Source organism: Taudactylus pleione, unplaced genomic scaffold (assembly GCF_031769625.1).
Source record: "Taudactylus pleione unplaced genomic scaffold, aTauple2 ptg000128l, whole genome shotgun sequence".
NCBI classification, from domain to species: domain Eukaryota; kingdom Metazoa; phylum Chordata; class Amphibia; order Anura; family Myobatrachidae; genus Taudactylus; species Taudactylus pleione.
In genome coordinates, this window is record NW_028284530.1 from 9378269 (window position 1) to 9395627 (window position 17359).

The window sequence follows — 17359 nt, forward strand, 5'->3', positions numbered from 1 at the left end:
GCACTGAGAACTGTAGATGTTGTCAGCCAGAGGTTTAGGCATAACACTCAGAACTAGAGGTGTCAGCAGGATACTCAGAAGCAGAGGCATACTGTAGGTAGCATAGTCCATACTAGAGACATACTGAAGGTAGCACACTCGAAGCCAGAGGCATCAGCAAGACACTGAGAACCAGAAGCTAAGACAGGAACTTCAGGACTGTAGATATCAACTGAAGAATTGGTACATGAACCATACACTGGAACATCAGTATTTGTAGCTGTAACTGTGAATTAAGATGTGAAGAAGTGATCTGGCTCTCCAGGATTGATTACATCCACGGGAAATGTAGGAGAAGCAATAGTAGTAGCAGGCACTGTTCTCACTGGAGATGTTTGAATTGAAGTAATCTTCTGAGACCCTGACTACATGGCCTGGAACATTTCAGGAGTTAATAAAAGCAAAGAATTTTCCATTGGAACAGGAAGAGACCCCTGCTGGATCAACTATGGGGGGAGAATCCACAATAATCTCTTTTGGAGTGGGTCTGCCTGAAGAATGTTTAACAGATTTCACCATTTCTCTGTGTAGGTAATGATCAGGGTTGGTACAATATAGATAGAAGTCATGGCTCCTCCTTCGACTGTGCTCCTCTTTAGTAAAGAGTTGATGAAAACCACCTCTAGGTTTGTATTCCTCCTCAGCAAAATGTTTGATTTTATGATTAGCTGCCAGAGAAAATTTTGCCAGAGTTTTATTGCTTGTTCACTGCATGTCTCTACTGACTGGATGCTTCCTAGTTGTGAAGAATTATTCAAAATTGAATTTGGACCTACTGGAATTTGGCTGGTTAGTGTCAGCTACCAGACTTACCAAGTAAACCTTTAGAACTCCCAGTATGCACTTTTCACCGACAGCAACTTCCTTTCCCATAAAGCTGTCATTCTATCTGGTACTTGGTTGACCCCAGTTCTTATATGCATGTTTATGTGAAGGCTGGTGGAGACGAAGCCCAAAAGCCACACAGTGGTGTTGGATGATGGTTAATCAGGAAAGACCATACAATGAGCAGACACCAGGGCAGGCAGAAACAAGAAAGATCAGATCATAAACAATGTTCAAGGCAGGAAGCTTACAAGGATGCTCAGGTCAGCTGAAACATTCTATACAGGCAGCATGCAGGGATGGTTGGAATAAAGCAATGCTGGGAGATGCTGACAATGATATCAGCAAAATGCACGGTCAATAACAGTAAAACAACATAGAACACAATAACAAAACTAGACTAGAAACACTATAACAGGTAATGAGAGGTGTCAGGAGACGTAGAGCGAATATGGATGCAAGAGCACTGGAGTTCAGTGGGCATTCCTGGCAGGTAACAGTGGGTGTTTAGGCAGACGCGGGCATGTTGCTGACAGCGCCTGCGTCTTTTGCCGCAGTAGCGAATACACAGGACACCATTTTCAAACACAGAAATTGCACCTGCCATAGGGCTGTTGCAAGCTTCGATAGTGCGACCGATGGATCAGTGATGGTGCATCAAAAGACGCACAGAGAAAAATTAGCGCCACAGTCAGTGGACATCTCAGTAGGACGATCATTGGTCGCAGCATCATCATAAAGACACAGATGCAGCTACGACAAAAAAACACAGCCGCAGCCGCTGCTTGCACCACTGGATCAGGCTCAAAGTCAGATCTGTCCAACTCAGAATCGGCTTGAGATACACAAAAATAAGCTATTAGCGTCTGTGAAAATAGAGGTGAATCAGCCCCTTAATGTGTACCCATCACTCACAGACATTCAAAGCAGCTATTTTGTAGGCAGAACCAAAACCATGACAATCCAGTCTATAAATTCAACTTGTGGAGACATTGCTGTGTGTGTACGTACACTGCAACACTGCAAATAAGAACGAAAAAACCTGTATAAAATGACACAAATACTGTTGTGTTGTGAATTTTGCACAATAACGTTTCTTTAAACTTATTATTTGCAATGTTTGTAAGGTATCTCTTATAAATAAAGAATATACTTTACCACTACCACATTACAAATTTTACTTTATAGAAAGTTCTATTATTGGGCCTAATTCAGAGATGGACGCATATCCCATCGTGACTACATCTTTGACGCTACAACTGCACAAAAATATGCAAATGCCACAGCCGCCTAGATTTGTATTGAGACACCCACCAGCTTCTTTGCAAATACAACCGGTTGAGTGCAAAGACGTACCATTGGATGCAGATCAGTCGATTATCGAACTTCTTAGCAACCCTGTAGTTACTCAGAATGGCCGTTGTAACTGAAGTGCGTGGAGCTTTTGCAACATCCGGGATCGCAGTCGCAGGCTGAGACATGCCCAAAAACGTTTGTTACACGCCTGCATTTCAGTTTCCAACCCCCCGTTGCCACCCACAAATGGTCCCTGCCTGTCAATCACTTTGCGAATAAATCCTCATTGCGAGTGACAACGGTAATCCATCAGGACACATGCGCCGATGGATTATAATTAAAACATCGGCCTACTGCAAAAATATCAGGTCTACGTCCATCTCTAAGACAGGCCCAATGGTCTAAAGATTAAAAGAGAAAACACAAAAAGAAATGTTTCAAATCCATATTTTTATTGCGGCTAAAATGGATTGAGTAGCTGATATAGTAATTGAGTTCACACTGTATATTACTGATGAACGGGGGAAAATAAACAACAAATGGTGGAAGAAGTCATCCTATCTGAGTGTGTTAAAATGAAAACAAACTGCAGAATTAGAACTATGACCATTGAAGATCCATAACATAATCTGGACTATGAAATAAATTTGTCAATATTATTTATGCTTTTTCCAGTAGTATAACTGTGTCCGTAGTGAACTGTTGCATATACATTTTGTCCAAAGAAACAATCGTCTTATGAGAATGACTATATTTCAGTAGTTAATTGAACAAGAACATTTTTTATAAAAATATTTGCATTTCATTATTTTTTTTTATCAGTTCAGTAGTCTGACAATAAATTAATCTCTTCTAAATTCTATTCTGACATCTTATACACTGATGTACATTGGTCTAACACTGCTTACAAATGAAAAACAAAATGGGTGTAATGACTAAAAAAAATAAAAAATACTGCTCTAATTGTTATTTGTGTGTTGGGGGGCAGTGTTTTTATAATTTATTAATCAATTTATTTTATTTTATAATTTAGCATCACAGAATATTGTTTGTTGCGTGTGGGACAATTTGAGCAAACACTCAAAACAATTGGATGCAAACCTGTAAGCTTTGTGCGTTATCTGTGAGAATGAGACTGTATGTCAAGTTAGTTTTTACAGTCACAGTCTACAGTCTGTCACTGATAAAATCAAATTTGACAGTAACACAATATAGAGATTTAATGGGCAGCATACACAGCACATTTGCTAATAATAAGCCAACAGTTTAATGACTGACACACGTGGGAAGCAATTCAGATTTTCTTTTTCCTCTTCCGAATGGGATAAGCAAGCAAATATTTAATGCTAATCACATATTTAAGCTGTGTAATAAGTTGAATGCTACATGACCTCTACCAGTTGTGTGTATTCTGCAAATTAGCCATCACAAAAAAACACGACATCTATTAATTGGCTAATCCAAAAGATGTATATCTTATAATTAGTTATTTCAGGGGGGAAGATTTATCAAATCTTTAAAAGAGAGATAAAGTAGAGATAAATAAAGTACCAACCAATCAGCTCCTGTGATTTTTCAAACACAGCCTGTAACATGACAGTTAGAAGCTGATTGGTTGGTACTTTATCTCTCTCCACTTTATATCTCCCCAAGCTTTGATAAATGTCCCCCAGAATGAGAAAAATCAGCTTTTATTTTGGAAAGCTGAATGATAACGGACTAACTCTGTATGTATTTGTCAGACACCACAAATGAGATACTGGGTGCTTTCTGTTTTAAGATTGTAGATTATAGCGTTATACAAGCAGACATAATATAAATAAAATATTCATATAAAAATAGTCTCTAACAAAATATACTCTTTTCCGTGGTCCATTTCCCATAAGATTGACATTTTTGTCTGGAATATTCCAAGAATTGGAGTCCAAATTGTTTAATTTAGAAAAATATAGAGAAAAAAAAATAACATAACCAGACAATTAAATATTGAGAGTGATTATTCCAGACACCTAGCAGCAAACAGCATTAAAGTAATTAAGAAAATATGTCTGCTTTCACCATGAAATAAAAACAAACGAGATTATCCCTTGTGCACGGCTATAAGTGGGATCTGAGTAATATATATATATATATATATATATATATATATATATATATATATATATACTATTTACACCTCCAGTTTTTCCAAAAGAGGGTTCTCGTTTTCTAAATAACTAAAACAAAAAGTATTTATTTTTATGTTCTATAGTACAGTTCAAAATGGCAGTAGGTTTTTTTCTGTTAAATAAATTAATATTAGTTTACTCTAAAATATATTGTTAAATATTGTCACTAATATTTAAAGTCCCTGTGCCAGTAAAACATACAGTAACAATTAAAATATAGTGTGTGTATATGTGTATATATATATATATATATATATATACATACACACACACACACAATCCAAAATTACGGCACTCCCTTATACTAATAATAACTTTACCCCGTTGCCAGCACTAGCATGTCAAAATATAGATGCTGTAATAAAGGAACAAAGTATGTGCGGCACTCAGAGGCTTCAATAATACACGTGACAAGATTCTTCTTATGGTCAACGTTTCAATGCATTTTCGTAAGGTCCGGACAAAAATCCACAGCCATTGAAACATTGAAATGTTGACCACAGGAAGAATCATGTCACGTATATTATTGAAGCCTCTGAGTGGCGCACATACTTTATTCCTTTGAATATATATATATATATATATTTATATATATACACATATATATATATATATATATATATAATACAGCACTTTATAACCAAGTAATAAACCAAGTTTATTACCAAGGACCTACCAAGTAGCAAATACACCATAGCCCATTTTGAATAAATTGGGCAAGATATCCAGCCTTAATTTGGTAGGATTGCAGAAATTCACACAAATTTATTGCTAGCCCATTTTAAATTCCCTTTGTTAAAATGGTAGCCATTTTTGTAATAACTCTCTTTTTTCAGAATTAGTTTTATGTTTCAAAATCTTTTTTGATTTTTTTTTTAGGTATGAACCAGCAGTGGCTTGATCAATCTGCATATCCGTGTGTATTTATAAAATGGACTGAAAACAGACTCCACCCACTTATCTTACATCACTCAGTTGGAAATTGTAGAATGCATTGCTGAACGTGTAAAAAAGAACCCCTAGACATGGAAAGCATCTCATATCATTATATTACAGTTCCTTTGTTAATCTATCTGTAACTGAACACAATCTGAACAACTCTACGTTGAAGAATTTTCTGGCATGCAAGGCTGTGCTTGATTGAGTGATCTCAGAAGTACTCAAACAAAAGACAGCAAGGGTCTATTCACTTGGCTTCCTGAAACGCAAAGGGACTCTAGGCCACAATCCTGCAGCATGTGGCTTGAGATCTTGTGCAAATGTATGGTATAAGTTCCCAGGGCTGAAACATGTCCTCGTCCGGGTTATTAACTCATTTACATGTGAATACTTCTGTTCTTTCACTGCATGTGTTACATTTCACGTAGCAGCACCAGTGGAATTTACAGTTACACTGCCATATCCGAGAGTACTGGTGGGTGTTATACCCTCTACCACAGCACATTAAGTCACAGCCGCTAGTGTGTTGTGCTGTCTTGTTGCACATTCTGCCCTGTGTCCCCACGCTGCCAGTCACTGGGTCTTCATCACAATAATTTGGAGATTTTTCTATATATACCAAGTCTGTATCCATGGGTTTGCGATAGGACAGTGGCTTTTTAATTTTTAGGAACATCGGCCGTTTATTTCTGCTAGCTCGGACTGGTTCCACTTGAACAGCCTCATTGTATTTGTCTCTCAGGAGAAATCCCACCTCGCGGAACTTCGGTAGTGTGGTCCAACATGTTTTTGTGGTGCAAGATCCGGACACTCCATGGCATTTACACTCCAGTTTCATGTTTTCTTCCAAGATCTAAAAAAAAAAATAGAATGTAAAAATATATTATCTGTATGATCACCCTCATCTTAGAATGTAGTACACATCAATGATGTGCGGTGAGGTCAATAGCTGGGGAGAGACACATGGAGAAGGGTCTAAGTGCTGGGAGACTGTCTCACCCTACTCACTGTAACTCTCCCCTCACTACACTAAGCTTCCACTGATTCTCCTACCTGCAACGCAACACTGTGTCTTCTCTTGCTGCTGAGCTCCCATCTCTAAACACTGGAGTGCACTTCCTGGTCACATGACACATCCAAGGTGTCCATCAGTGCTCAAGGCACGCCCCCCATTCTCAGAGACATGCATCTATAAGATCTCTTTCTGTGCAGCTTACTGCCCGTGGTGTGGCCCCACCCCCAGCTCTGCAAGTAGTGTCTGATTATACACAAGCGAGGCCGTGCTGTTGCTGCCTCATCTCTTGTCTCCCTGCAGTCCCAGGGAGCTCCATAAAGCTGGTGAGTGTTAACCATAAAAATTATTACAGAAAGTAAAGAAGATGTTTCTAAGTTATAAAAATCTTATTTGTATTATTCTAATCATTTTTATATAAAATCTCAGGAGTATAACAGGGGAGGCTCTACCTCCTCTGCCTACCCTGATCGCACGTCCATGGTACACATCCTTATAGATACTGCGGGTTATATTTACTAAAGTGATGAAGTGAGGGTTTTTAGAAGTGGAGATGTTGCCCATATAATCTTCTGGAAGGTACTAGATAAATGATAAGTAGAATCTGATTGGTTGCTATGGCCAACATCTCCAATTCTAAAAACCCGCACTTTAGTAAATATACCCCGTATGACTGGTGCTGATCTAATCTTAGTTCAAATAGGTGAAGAACATTGTGAGAATTCTCCCTGCTGTTTCTGTGAACAGTAGGGCATGCCGACATGACACTATGACTTGCTAATGAGCTTTGGCACTAAGATATGGCATCAGGTACTTTTTGGCGTATTATATATGACACCAGATATGGCTCTGCACATTAGTCTTGGCACAGAATATGACTCTGCACAATAGGTGTGACACCAGATGTAACTGCATGTTAATCTTGGTTTCAGATATTGCAATACATATTAATTTTAGGATCAGATATGGCTTTCCGTATTAAACTTGGCACTAGATATGGCTGTGTACATTGCTTTTTAGTTTACAAAACCTGATTTGCAGCAATTTATCATCAAAATATCAACGGAGTAGATGAACCCATACTGTCCGGGAGCCACTGGCTATAAAGGGTATAGAGTGTGTGGTGCACACAGGCCCCTGGATCCAGGGAGACCCACACTAAAAAACCTGCACCCATATAATTAATATATTTACCACACCGGAGTCCCTCGTTGGCCGGTTCTGCAGACTGAAAACACTGTAATGGGCAGCCACCATTTCCCACAGCAATTTGTACATGCGCACTAGAGATGTCTCCAGGAACATAGCGTGGAGGCCATGTTCCTGGAGGCCTACACATGTACAGTAGACCCTGGCACAAAGCCAGAGTCTACTGCACTGCAGGAGAGGAGGGGGTGCACCCGAAGGCTGCACCCAGGCCCCCTCCTTTCTTAAAACGTCCCTGCCAGGAGTGGTAAGGCTTCACAGACTGCGTCACCTGATCTTGGGGCATACGTTATTGCATGAGCTGTCTTGAAGAGGGCATATGACGTTAGTATGTGTACAATGAAATGGAAAGTCCGGGCTTAAGTCTGTCAGTGTATTCTTTAATTTAACTAATAAAGCTTTTTTTCTTTCATTATCTTCTGCTATTGATATCCTAAGAGAAGATAGCGAGAGGAAGTTTGAGGCGGAGGTCCTCTCCTCTCCTCTTTTCTTTCCTCCCTCGTCACCTCCTTCAGCTCTTCCCTTCCTTCCTCCTCTGGGAACACAGAGGCTCACCCAAGAAGGGGGGTGTCAAGATAGGTAAGGGGAAATAAGAAGTAGGCACAGATGAATCAGTGAGCATAAAATAAGCATAGGGGAGCAAACTTAAGGCAAAGTGACTGCCAGCCATAAAAAAATAGATATTCCTTAGTATAGATGGTTTTTATTGACAGGCAAAATTAGGGCAAGGAAATTTAGCAAGGATTAGTAAGATATAGGAAAGAGAAATGTGTAAAGAGATCAGACACTGGTGCAGTAATTAGCTAGGGGGGGCAGAGATGAAGCAATTCAGGCAGATATGACACACATTGGTACAGAGGGAATCGGTATGATTTACCGCCGGACCCATGCCCGGCGGTTGGAATCCCAACAGCGGCATCCCGGCAGAGGAGGAAATCCCGATCGTCAAAGGTAAGTGTTGTCTAACCTATTTCTACCCCCTAACCCTAACCCTACCTTAGGGGTGCCTAACCCTAACCTTCCCCCCAGTGCCTAACCCTAATCCCCCCTCTAGGTGCCTAAACCTAACCCCCCCTTCCCCGCCGTCTAAAACTAAGTCCCCCTGGGGGTGGCCTAACCATAGGTCCCCTCCGGGGATGCCTAACGCTAACCCCCCTTCCCCTAGCCTAAACCTAACCTCCCGGGGGGTGCCTAACCCTAAGTCGTCCCCCCCGGGAACCCTAAACCTAACCCTCCACCCCCCCGCAGCTATCCGCGCTCGGCGCCCGGCGTCCCTTTGATCGGGATACCGGGCGTAGGGCTCCCGGTGTAAATCTAATGACAGGTGTCGGCATATCGACACCTGACTTTAGACCCTTGCCGGGATATGACAGTCGGGAAGCCGGCTGTCGGGATTAGGTCCGCCGGCTTCCCGACTGCATACCGCACAGAGAACTAACTCACCATAGAAAGATATTCCAGATTGCAGTCCCATTTTAAATGAAATTTTAGTTGCCATGGTGGGACACGGTTGTGTTGATAGAAAAAGTCACACGCCAATCAACATGACACACCTACTACAGACAACTAATAAAACCTGCATTTGCTGAAATGCATCAGAATAGTTTTTTACCCCAACACTCTGCAAGCTAAATACGATCCCTTGCCAGGAAGGTGAGAATTTTTGTCTGCGGCTAAGGATCACGTCACCCTCTTGCAAGTGACTTTTCCTATCAACAAAACCAAGACATCATTAACAGGAGGCTCCAATACAGGATACTAGGGGAACTGTAACTGTCGCAAGTCATTACAACACGCAACTCTGCACCATTAGCAGGAATGTTAATAGGAACCACTCCACAGCACTTAATTGTACCGGTAAGTCTACTTTTACATGTATGTGGGATACCGCTATTTACTTTGAGTATGATCTGCCTAAAAAAAAAGGAATAAGCCAGGTTGGGCTAATGTTCAATAGAGATCAATGGACACTTAAATCAATAGCAGCAAGAAAGACAGATTGGTACTCAGAGTCGTAACTAGACTTTTTGTGCCCTGTGCCAGTGAGAGTATTGGCACCCCTCCCTCCATTTTTTAAACAGGGACATTAGTTAGTGCACCTTAAAAAGGGTCATGGCTTCATGGGTAGGGCCAAGGAAGAGAGAGGGGTACTACTGGGGCAACCAGGAGATGCTGGGTGTAAAAGAAGAGGAAGCTACAAGTAATAATGATATTAAACAGGAAAATTGACAGGCCCAAACAGCGCCCCCCTGCCATGGCACTGGTCGCACTAGCCTAGTTACGGCCCTGTTGGTACTGTACAGTATAGACAACATTTGGGCCCAAAGTTTCCCATTCATTTGTATTCAGTCTCCTATATTGCTAGACACATGCTACAAAAACATCATAGTGATACCACACACAACAATTCTCTCTCATGGGTGTAACCCTAAGTTCTTATTTGCAACCCTAAATGACTCTGGTGGCTCCATAACATTGTGTGTTGTAGCTTCCTGGAATGGTGGTGCAGTACTTTGTTTAATATGCAAATTCAATGTTAATTGCTACTTAATTGTACAGAGCAATCATCTTTATACTAAAAGTATCGCGGATCCGGACTTTTCGCCTCAAATTGAATACGGGCCTATGTTGGAGCATTTCTTTCCTGACAGGAGAGGTGTCATCCCGGGTGATAATGCATGTATGCAGTAGTTACCCAAAAAATTGGCGAGCATGACAAAGACCAACCTTCTCAGTTACCAGATCTCAACCCCATGGAGCATTTATGGGACATTCTGTAATGGCGCCAGAGACAGCATTTTCTATCGCCAACAACTAAGGATCAGCTAAGTGACTTTCTTTTGGAAGAATAGTGCTACATCTCTCCTATACAATTCCATACATTAATAGACTCAATCCATTAGTGCCTACTTTCTGCATGTATTAGTACATCACCCTATTAAGTCACATTATATTTATTGTTTCCGTGTATTTAGGGGTAGAGTTCACTACCTGTAGGAACAGTCAGAATGGTCAGATAGCCCACGGACAATAAAAATGAAACCCCTCTGCAAAATCCACCACAAAATCTACTCATCACTACTAGGTACCCCCAATCTTAGCCACAAAGTAGCTGTTCCTACTTTGTGGTTGCTGTTGTGACTTTAATATTGTTTAATATAGTTACTAGATTGTCTGCCACAGTGGAGAGGAGACCAGTCTCCTGCATAGTGTAAAACTAGTTATACTGTGCTGAGGATTCAAACTGTGGGTCTAATACAGCAGTGTACGCAAGTGCACTGCTGAATGCAGATTCCCGATTATCGGGAATCTGTGCATGCGCAGGACCCATTCTGTGTGTGCAGAATGGGTCCTGCTAACACGCACGCTAGCCCTTGAATGCATCTGCCTGATTGACATGCAGAGACATAAAAAGGGCTGTGAGGGGCGGGCGCCGTTCCCGTAAATGGGGGGTGTATTCGCTCCGTTTTCTGGGAGAGGCAAGCCCAGGATCTGCGTTGATCAACGCAGTATCCTAGGCTCGCAAGCCGGCCAGGCTGAGTAAGCTAAGGCTTACTCAGCTGTCCGGCCGCCTGGTGCCGTCCACCAGTGTTGGGATCGCAATAGCAGCAGGGGGTGTCATACACCTCCTGTTGCATTTGCATTATTGCACGGACGCAGTTGCAAAGCTGCCTGCGTGCATACATCATATATCTATAGCCTGCATGCATACATCATATATCTATAGCCTGCATGCATACATCATATATCTATAGCCTGCGTGCATATATCATATATCTATAGCCTGCATGCATACATCATATATCTATAGCCTGTGTGCATATATCATATATCTATAGCCTGTGTGCATATATCATATATCTATAGCCTGCATGCATATATTATATATCTATAGCCTGTGTGCATACATCATATATCTATAGCCTGCGTGCATATATCATATATCTATAGCCTGCATGCATACATCATATATCTATAGCCTGTGTGCATATATCATATATCTATAGCCTGTGTGCATATATCATATATCTATAGCCTGCATGCATATATTATATATCTATAGCCTGTGTGCATACATCATATATCTATAGCCTGCGTGCATACATCATATATCTATAGCCTGAATGCAGCTTTGCAATTGCATTTCTTGCTGAATCAGGGCCTGTGATAAATACTGTAATTTTACAGGAGAAACTCTCCCTTTTTATGCTTCTCAAACCATTTAAATGTCCAAAGATGGACATCTCATTTTTTTTCTAAAAGAAAGCTTTGGTGACTAATTCAATTCATGTAAAAAAAATGTACAAGACTTCTGTTGTTTATCATTAATTTTTACCAAATGTGTAGCGTCCCCAACATATTAAGCAAATGCACAGTTCCAACAAATTGTGCCACTATTTTATTTTGACTCCATTTATTTTGTCAGATGTGATGGAACTGTATAAAATAATAGAAAACAAACAAAAAGCAAATCTTAGTGGCAGGCCAAATTCTAGCAAAGTACCCAGCTGAGCTGCTAATTTAAACTGTCAATAAATTGCCTATCCGTCCATGTGTCCTTAATACACCTCTTCCAAACAGCATACATTTTCTATCCACGTATTTCATTAGCAGCCAAGCTGCAGACAATGGTAACGCTCTGAGGGAATAAACTGTTTGATTGGAAAAAGCTGAGTGTGCTTGTAAAGTGGATCAACAAGCGAAAGACTACGCTGTTCGTGGAGCCCCTATGCAGCATCGCACAATATGCCAGCTGAGTCAGGAGCTTGGTGAGCTGAGAGCATTCTGGGTCTCATGTAGCTGGCATGGGCCCACTGTATGGGCCTGGTGTCTTTTCTAACCTAATAACTAATTAAATCTGCTCAATTTTCCCTAATTTCATTGTATTGCACCGACAGGTTAAGTGGTCAGTGTGTATTATGGCACCATCAGGGCCGGCGCTTCCATTAGGCAGCTGCCTAAGGGCGCTGGGACCTGAGAGGGCGGCCTGCAGAGGCTGTCTGGGAGAAAAGTCAGAGTCATCCCTCTTCTCTAGACCAGGGGTTGGTAACCTATGGGGCTTGCAGCAGGTACACGTTGGGAGCGCCCCTGGCGGAGGCCCCCGGATGCTGAGAGGGGACAGCAATGGAATATGAGCTGCATCTGTGGGAACCCCCGAGGTGGAAGCTGCCATCTTAGAAGACGCTGACAGCTCTGCATGTGCTGCCTCCTAAGAAAGGACTGCACCACTCCCTGCCCTTCAGAGCCTCCAGCATACGCGGTTCCATCAAAGCCCAACTGAACTCTGTGTTGCCGTGCCGGGTGCAGGGGAGAGCAGCTTTGTGATGCTGGTAGAGGGTGCCCGCTGCCGGGTGAGAGACGGTGGTGGTGCTGGACAAGCAGAGCCAAAGGTGGAAGAAGCTTAAGTAGAGCCCAGACCGTAAGACACACCCTGACTAGCCTGTCTGGGAGTCCCAGTGTCTGCTTCCTCCTCCTGGGTGAGTGCTGGCTGAGACTTCCCCGCAGTTCCCTCTCCCTCTCTTTGTTCCCAGAATCCCATATATATATATATATATATATATATATATACACATATATATATATATCTTGACCATGTTATTTCTATACTAAAGCCTGGAGGTGCCCCCCCCCAAGTCTACTTTCACTGGAGTGAGTGCTGCCTGAGACCCTCAGCTCCATATGTACTGTATGTATGTGTGTATATATATATATATATATATATATATAAATATATCAGGGGTGTATCTATAATGGGTGCAGGGGGACACGGGCCCTTGGGTCCAGGGGGGCCTGCACTGCACACCCTGCACCCATAATATTACTTACCTCTCCGGAGTCCCACATCGGCGCAGGGGTCCGGCGCTGTAAAACGAGTGGAAAATGGCCGCGGCAGCCATTTTCCCGTCGTTTGCACATGCATATATACAGGGCCGGCGCAACCTGCTCAGCAGATCCTGCACTGCAGGGAGGTGCGAGCCTGGAGAGGCGCTCTCCCTGCAGCTGCTGCTGAGTCTGCTGTTACAGCTGCCGCTGCGCCTGTCACACTGTATTACAGCCTACTGCAGAGAAGCGGGCCGAGCCTGAGCTTACACAGTTCCACCCCTGCTAATCGCAGGCCTGACAGGGGGCCAGTGACACTTCCTCCGTGTCCTCTGCACTGCCTGCTGAGAATGGAAGTCTCCTCTCCCCGCCCCCTCCCCAAATCCCTGCCCCTTCTGCATTGCCTGGCATGTCCTCCCGGCAAGAGCTTGAGGTCCCTGCCCTCTTCCAGTCCCCACCCCGAGTCCCCGCCCCCTCCTGCTGTGCCTGGCATATTCTCCACAGCTAACACTGTGAGTTTTCCATCTCCTCACACCCTTCCAGTCCCCGCCCCCTCCTGCTCTGCAAGCACTGTCCTTCTCCCTTGCAGACAGCTTCCGGTGGGTGAGGGTCCCTTAAGACAGAGCTTCTTACAGTGCAGCAAGCACAGGTAAGTACCAAAAGATGGCTATATATGCATGCTATGGGGCAAAGGTGGGTTAGGAGGCCTAAATTATCAGGGGGGGTAAGGTTGGTTAGGAGGTCTAATTTATATGGGGGGTAAGGTGGGTTAGGAGATGTAAATTATCACGGTGGGTGAGGTGGGTTAGGAGGTCTAAATTATATGGGGGGGTACAGTGAGATGTAAATTGCCAGGGGGGCAAAGTTGGTTAGGAGGTGTAAATTATCAGGGGAGGGGGTGAGGTGGGTTAGGAGGTGTAAATTATCAGGGGGGATAAGGTGGGTTAGGAGGTGTCAATTATATGGGGGGGTAAAGTGGGTTAGGAGGTGTAAATTATCAGGGGGGTTGAGGTGGGTTAGGAGGTATAAATTACCAGGGGGATGAGGTGGGTTATGAGGTGTAAATTATCAGGGGGGGTGAGGTGGGTTAGGAGGTGTAAATTATCAGGGGGGTGAGGTGGGTTAGGAGGTGTAAATTATCAGGGGGGGTAAGGTTGGTTAGGAGGTGTAAATTATCAGGGGGGTGAGGTGGGTTCGGAGGTGTAAATTATCAGGGGGGGCGAGGTGGGTTAGGAGGTGTAAATTATCAGGGGGGGTGTAATCATATTATTTGGTAGGGGAGGTAGGTTTGGGGTGTAATGTATCGCCGAACACCCTAGCACCGGCCCTGTGTGTGTGTATAAATATATATATACACACACACATATATATTATATATATATATATATATACACACTGACCGTGTCCCACCTTACACTACAGCCTGCCTGGGGACATGCATAAATGTCGTGCATAGTGTTTTTAAACATATTTTTCTTGGGAGGGGGTGTTTCTCTGTTTAACAGTGGCAGCTATGGGGCGTCACTTTAGGATGCCACCTCCACACTTTCACCTGAGGGGTTAGAAAGAGGGTCCAGGGGTGGGAAAGGGGGCAGTAGGCATACGTTTTCCTAGGGTGCAGAGAAACCTTGCACCAGCCCTGGGCACCATGTAATGCTTGCCCAAAAGAGAGAACATTTCCTTTTAAGAGGCTTTTGACCATAGGATACTTAAAGAATAAGCACAAATACAAAAGCATACAGAACAAGAAAAGTGGTACTGTGCATTGGTTGTATATAGTGATTCAATAAGGACTGTTTTTCATAATTACAGAATAAAACAGATACTAATATATTTACTAAAGTGAGAGCTTTTAGAAGTGGAGATGTTGCCCTGTCTGGTCGTCATGTATGGACCTCATTCCTTCCCTTGATGCCTCTATCCATTCGTCAGCCTCCATTACTGGCAAGTCAGATGCTTCTTCCCAGGATGTAGGTTTATGCATCTCGACTGTGTTAGATTTATATGAAAAGCACACAGGTGCTATACCTTTGTTTTCTCTGGCTGAGCACCCTTCTACATGTGCAGTGCACTCCATTGTGTTTCTGGTATCTGGTTTGCAGCTGATTTCAATCTCTTGTTCAGTGGCTCTCTTGCTGGTGTCTCTTCTTTATCGAGATCTGCTGGGATCATCCCTTCATTTCTCAGTTCCTCAACAAATGTTTTAAGACTCTATGGGGCCTATTCATCAACACTAAAATAATGTTTTTAAGGACATTTTCCTTAAATAACGTTATTTTAGTATTCATGAAGTATCTTAACATAGGAGATGTCACTGATATCTCCTGGTTAAATCCCCCTACGTTAATTTCCACACTCCCCATACATTAGTACATTAGTATGGGGATGTGGAAATTATGGTATTCATCAAATTCCGAAAATTATGTATTTTCGGAATTTGATGAAGGTACTATCCGCATACTTGCCAACTCTCCCTCATTGTCAGGGAGACTCCCTGAAATAGTAGCAATCTCCCTGTCTCCCTGAAGACTCTAGCAATCTCCCTCATTTCATCCTTACCCCCATTATAAAGCTGTTATATTAAAAAACGGAGATATATACATTCAAATGGGATCATTAGTGTCATTTCCTTGCATTGATTATTATAAGGCACAAGGGCCCTCATTCAGAGCCGCTCGTTAGCGGCAGTACGCTCGTTCCGAGCGATGTTTGCACATCTGCGCATGCGTACGGTTTTTAGTACGCATGCGCGAACCAGTCAGTGCGGCCGAAAATCGTTTGTACGCTATATAGCGAGTGCCTGCTATTTGGAGTGACAGAATGAGGCGTATGTGGGTGGTAACAGGGGAAGGTGCTTGAAAATGGGGAGTGGAGATCCGAACGCAGGCGTGCTTAAAGGTCAAAACGGGCGTATTATGGGTGTGCATAATTAATTCAGCAGCGTCATTGACCACGTCACTGGGTTATTTTATAGCCAGAACTGCTCGCAAATTTGTGGTAGCAAACACCAACCACAAGAATAGCGAGCAGTTCATACGCTGGTCGATGTACTCGATTAATCTAATAAATAGCGGACATGACGTAGGATGCGAGCGGCCAGGGGGCGTTTTTAACAAATAAACGAGCGTATGTTTTGCTCGCTCGTTCAGACTTAGAGGCGTGAACAAACTACAATTTGCGAACGGATCATTTGAATAGCCACCCCTTGTTTTGGAACGAACGACCGCAAATAGCGAACGGCTCTGAATCAGGCCCAATGATCCCTATGAATTTCTGAAAATTATTAGTGAGTTTTCACCAACAAATAGATCTTACTGACTGCTTTTGGGCTGGTTTACATGTGGATGTAAGTCAGGTTTAGGACACGCCTCTCAGATTTATCAGTACATGCCCACTGTAACGCGTGCTCATACTGTAGGTGCTGCTTTCACAATCTCCCTGAAATGCCTTTTCAAAAGTAGGCAAGTGAGGTGGCGAATAGCAGGTGAGACTTACCTGCTTCCAGCTGGACAGGCCCCCCCCGCAGCTCCCTGCGGCGCTCTGTTCCCTCCTCTGGCTCCGGTGGTTGCTCGGACAACTGTGTTCTCCCAGCCAAACACAATAAAGTTTACGAAAAAAAATGTTTTTCTTATTTTGTAAACTGTACTGTTGTCTGCTGGGAGATCACGTATCAGACTAGCAGGACGGGGCCGGAAGCACTGCAGCGGGCAGGTAAGTGCAGGATGGGGGGGGAGGTGAGTGGAGGGGGGAGGAGGGAGGGGGGGTACCCAAAATTACCGCAGCTGTAAGTAGTGCTGCGCATGCGCTGAGATTACAGATGTAACAGCGCATGCTCAGCACGGATTCCAGCTGCGGTAAGGTAGTGTAGACAGGGAAAACTATCTATTTCCCAAAAAGATGTCATTGCAAAAATGACAGCTTTTCGGAATAGATTTTAAACATTTACTATACCCAACAAGAATCCCTTCCATTGCCCGGTTCTGCACTTTGCTGCTTCTTTCTGCAGGGATGTAGACAAATGCCTTTACATCCAAGGTTTCTTGCCATGCCATAA

General features: G+C 43.1%; 1 protein-coding gene across 1 annotated transcript in view; it reads right to left on the reverse strand.

The window, feature by feature from the left end:
• Window positions 1-2613: 2613 nt before the first annotated feature.
• LOC148523772 (protein Wnt-7a) overlaps window positions 2614-17359 on the reverse strand; it is an 84077-nt gene continuing 69331 nt past the window's right edge. The window contains exon 4 of the mRNA XM_088472724.1: window positions 2614-6120. Coding sequence (XP_088328850.1) covers window positions 5641-6120 — 480 coding nt within the window. The 3' untranslated portion in view covers window positions 2614-5640. The remainder of the gene's footprint in view (window positions 6121-17359) is intronic.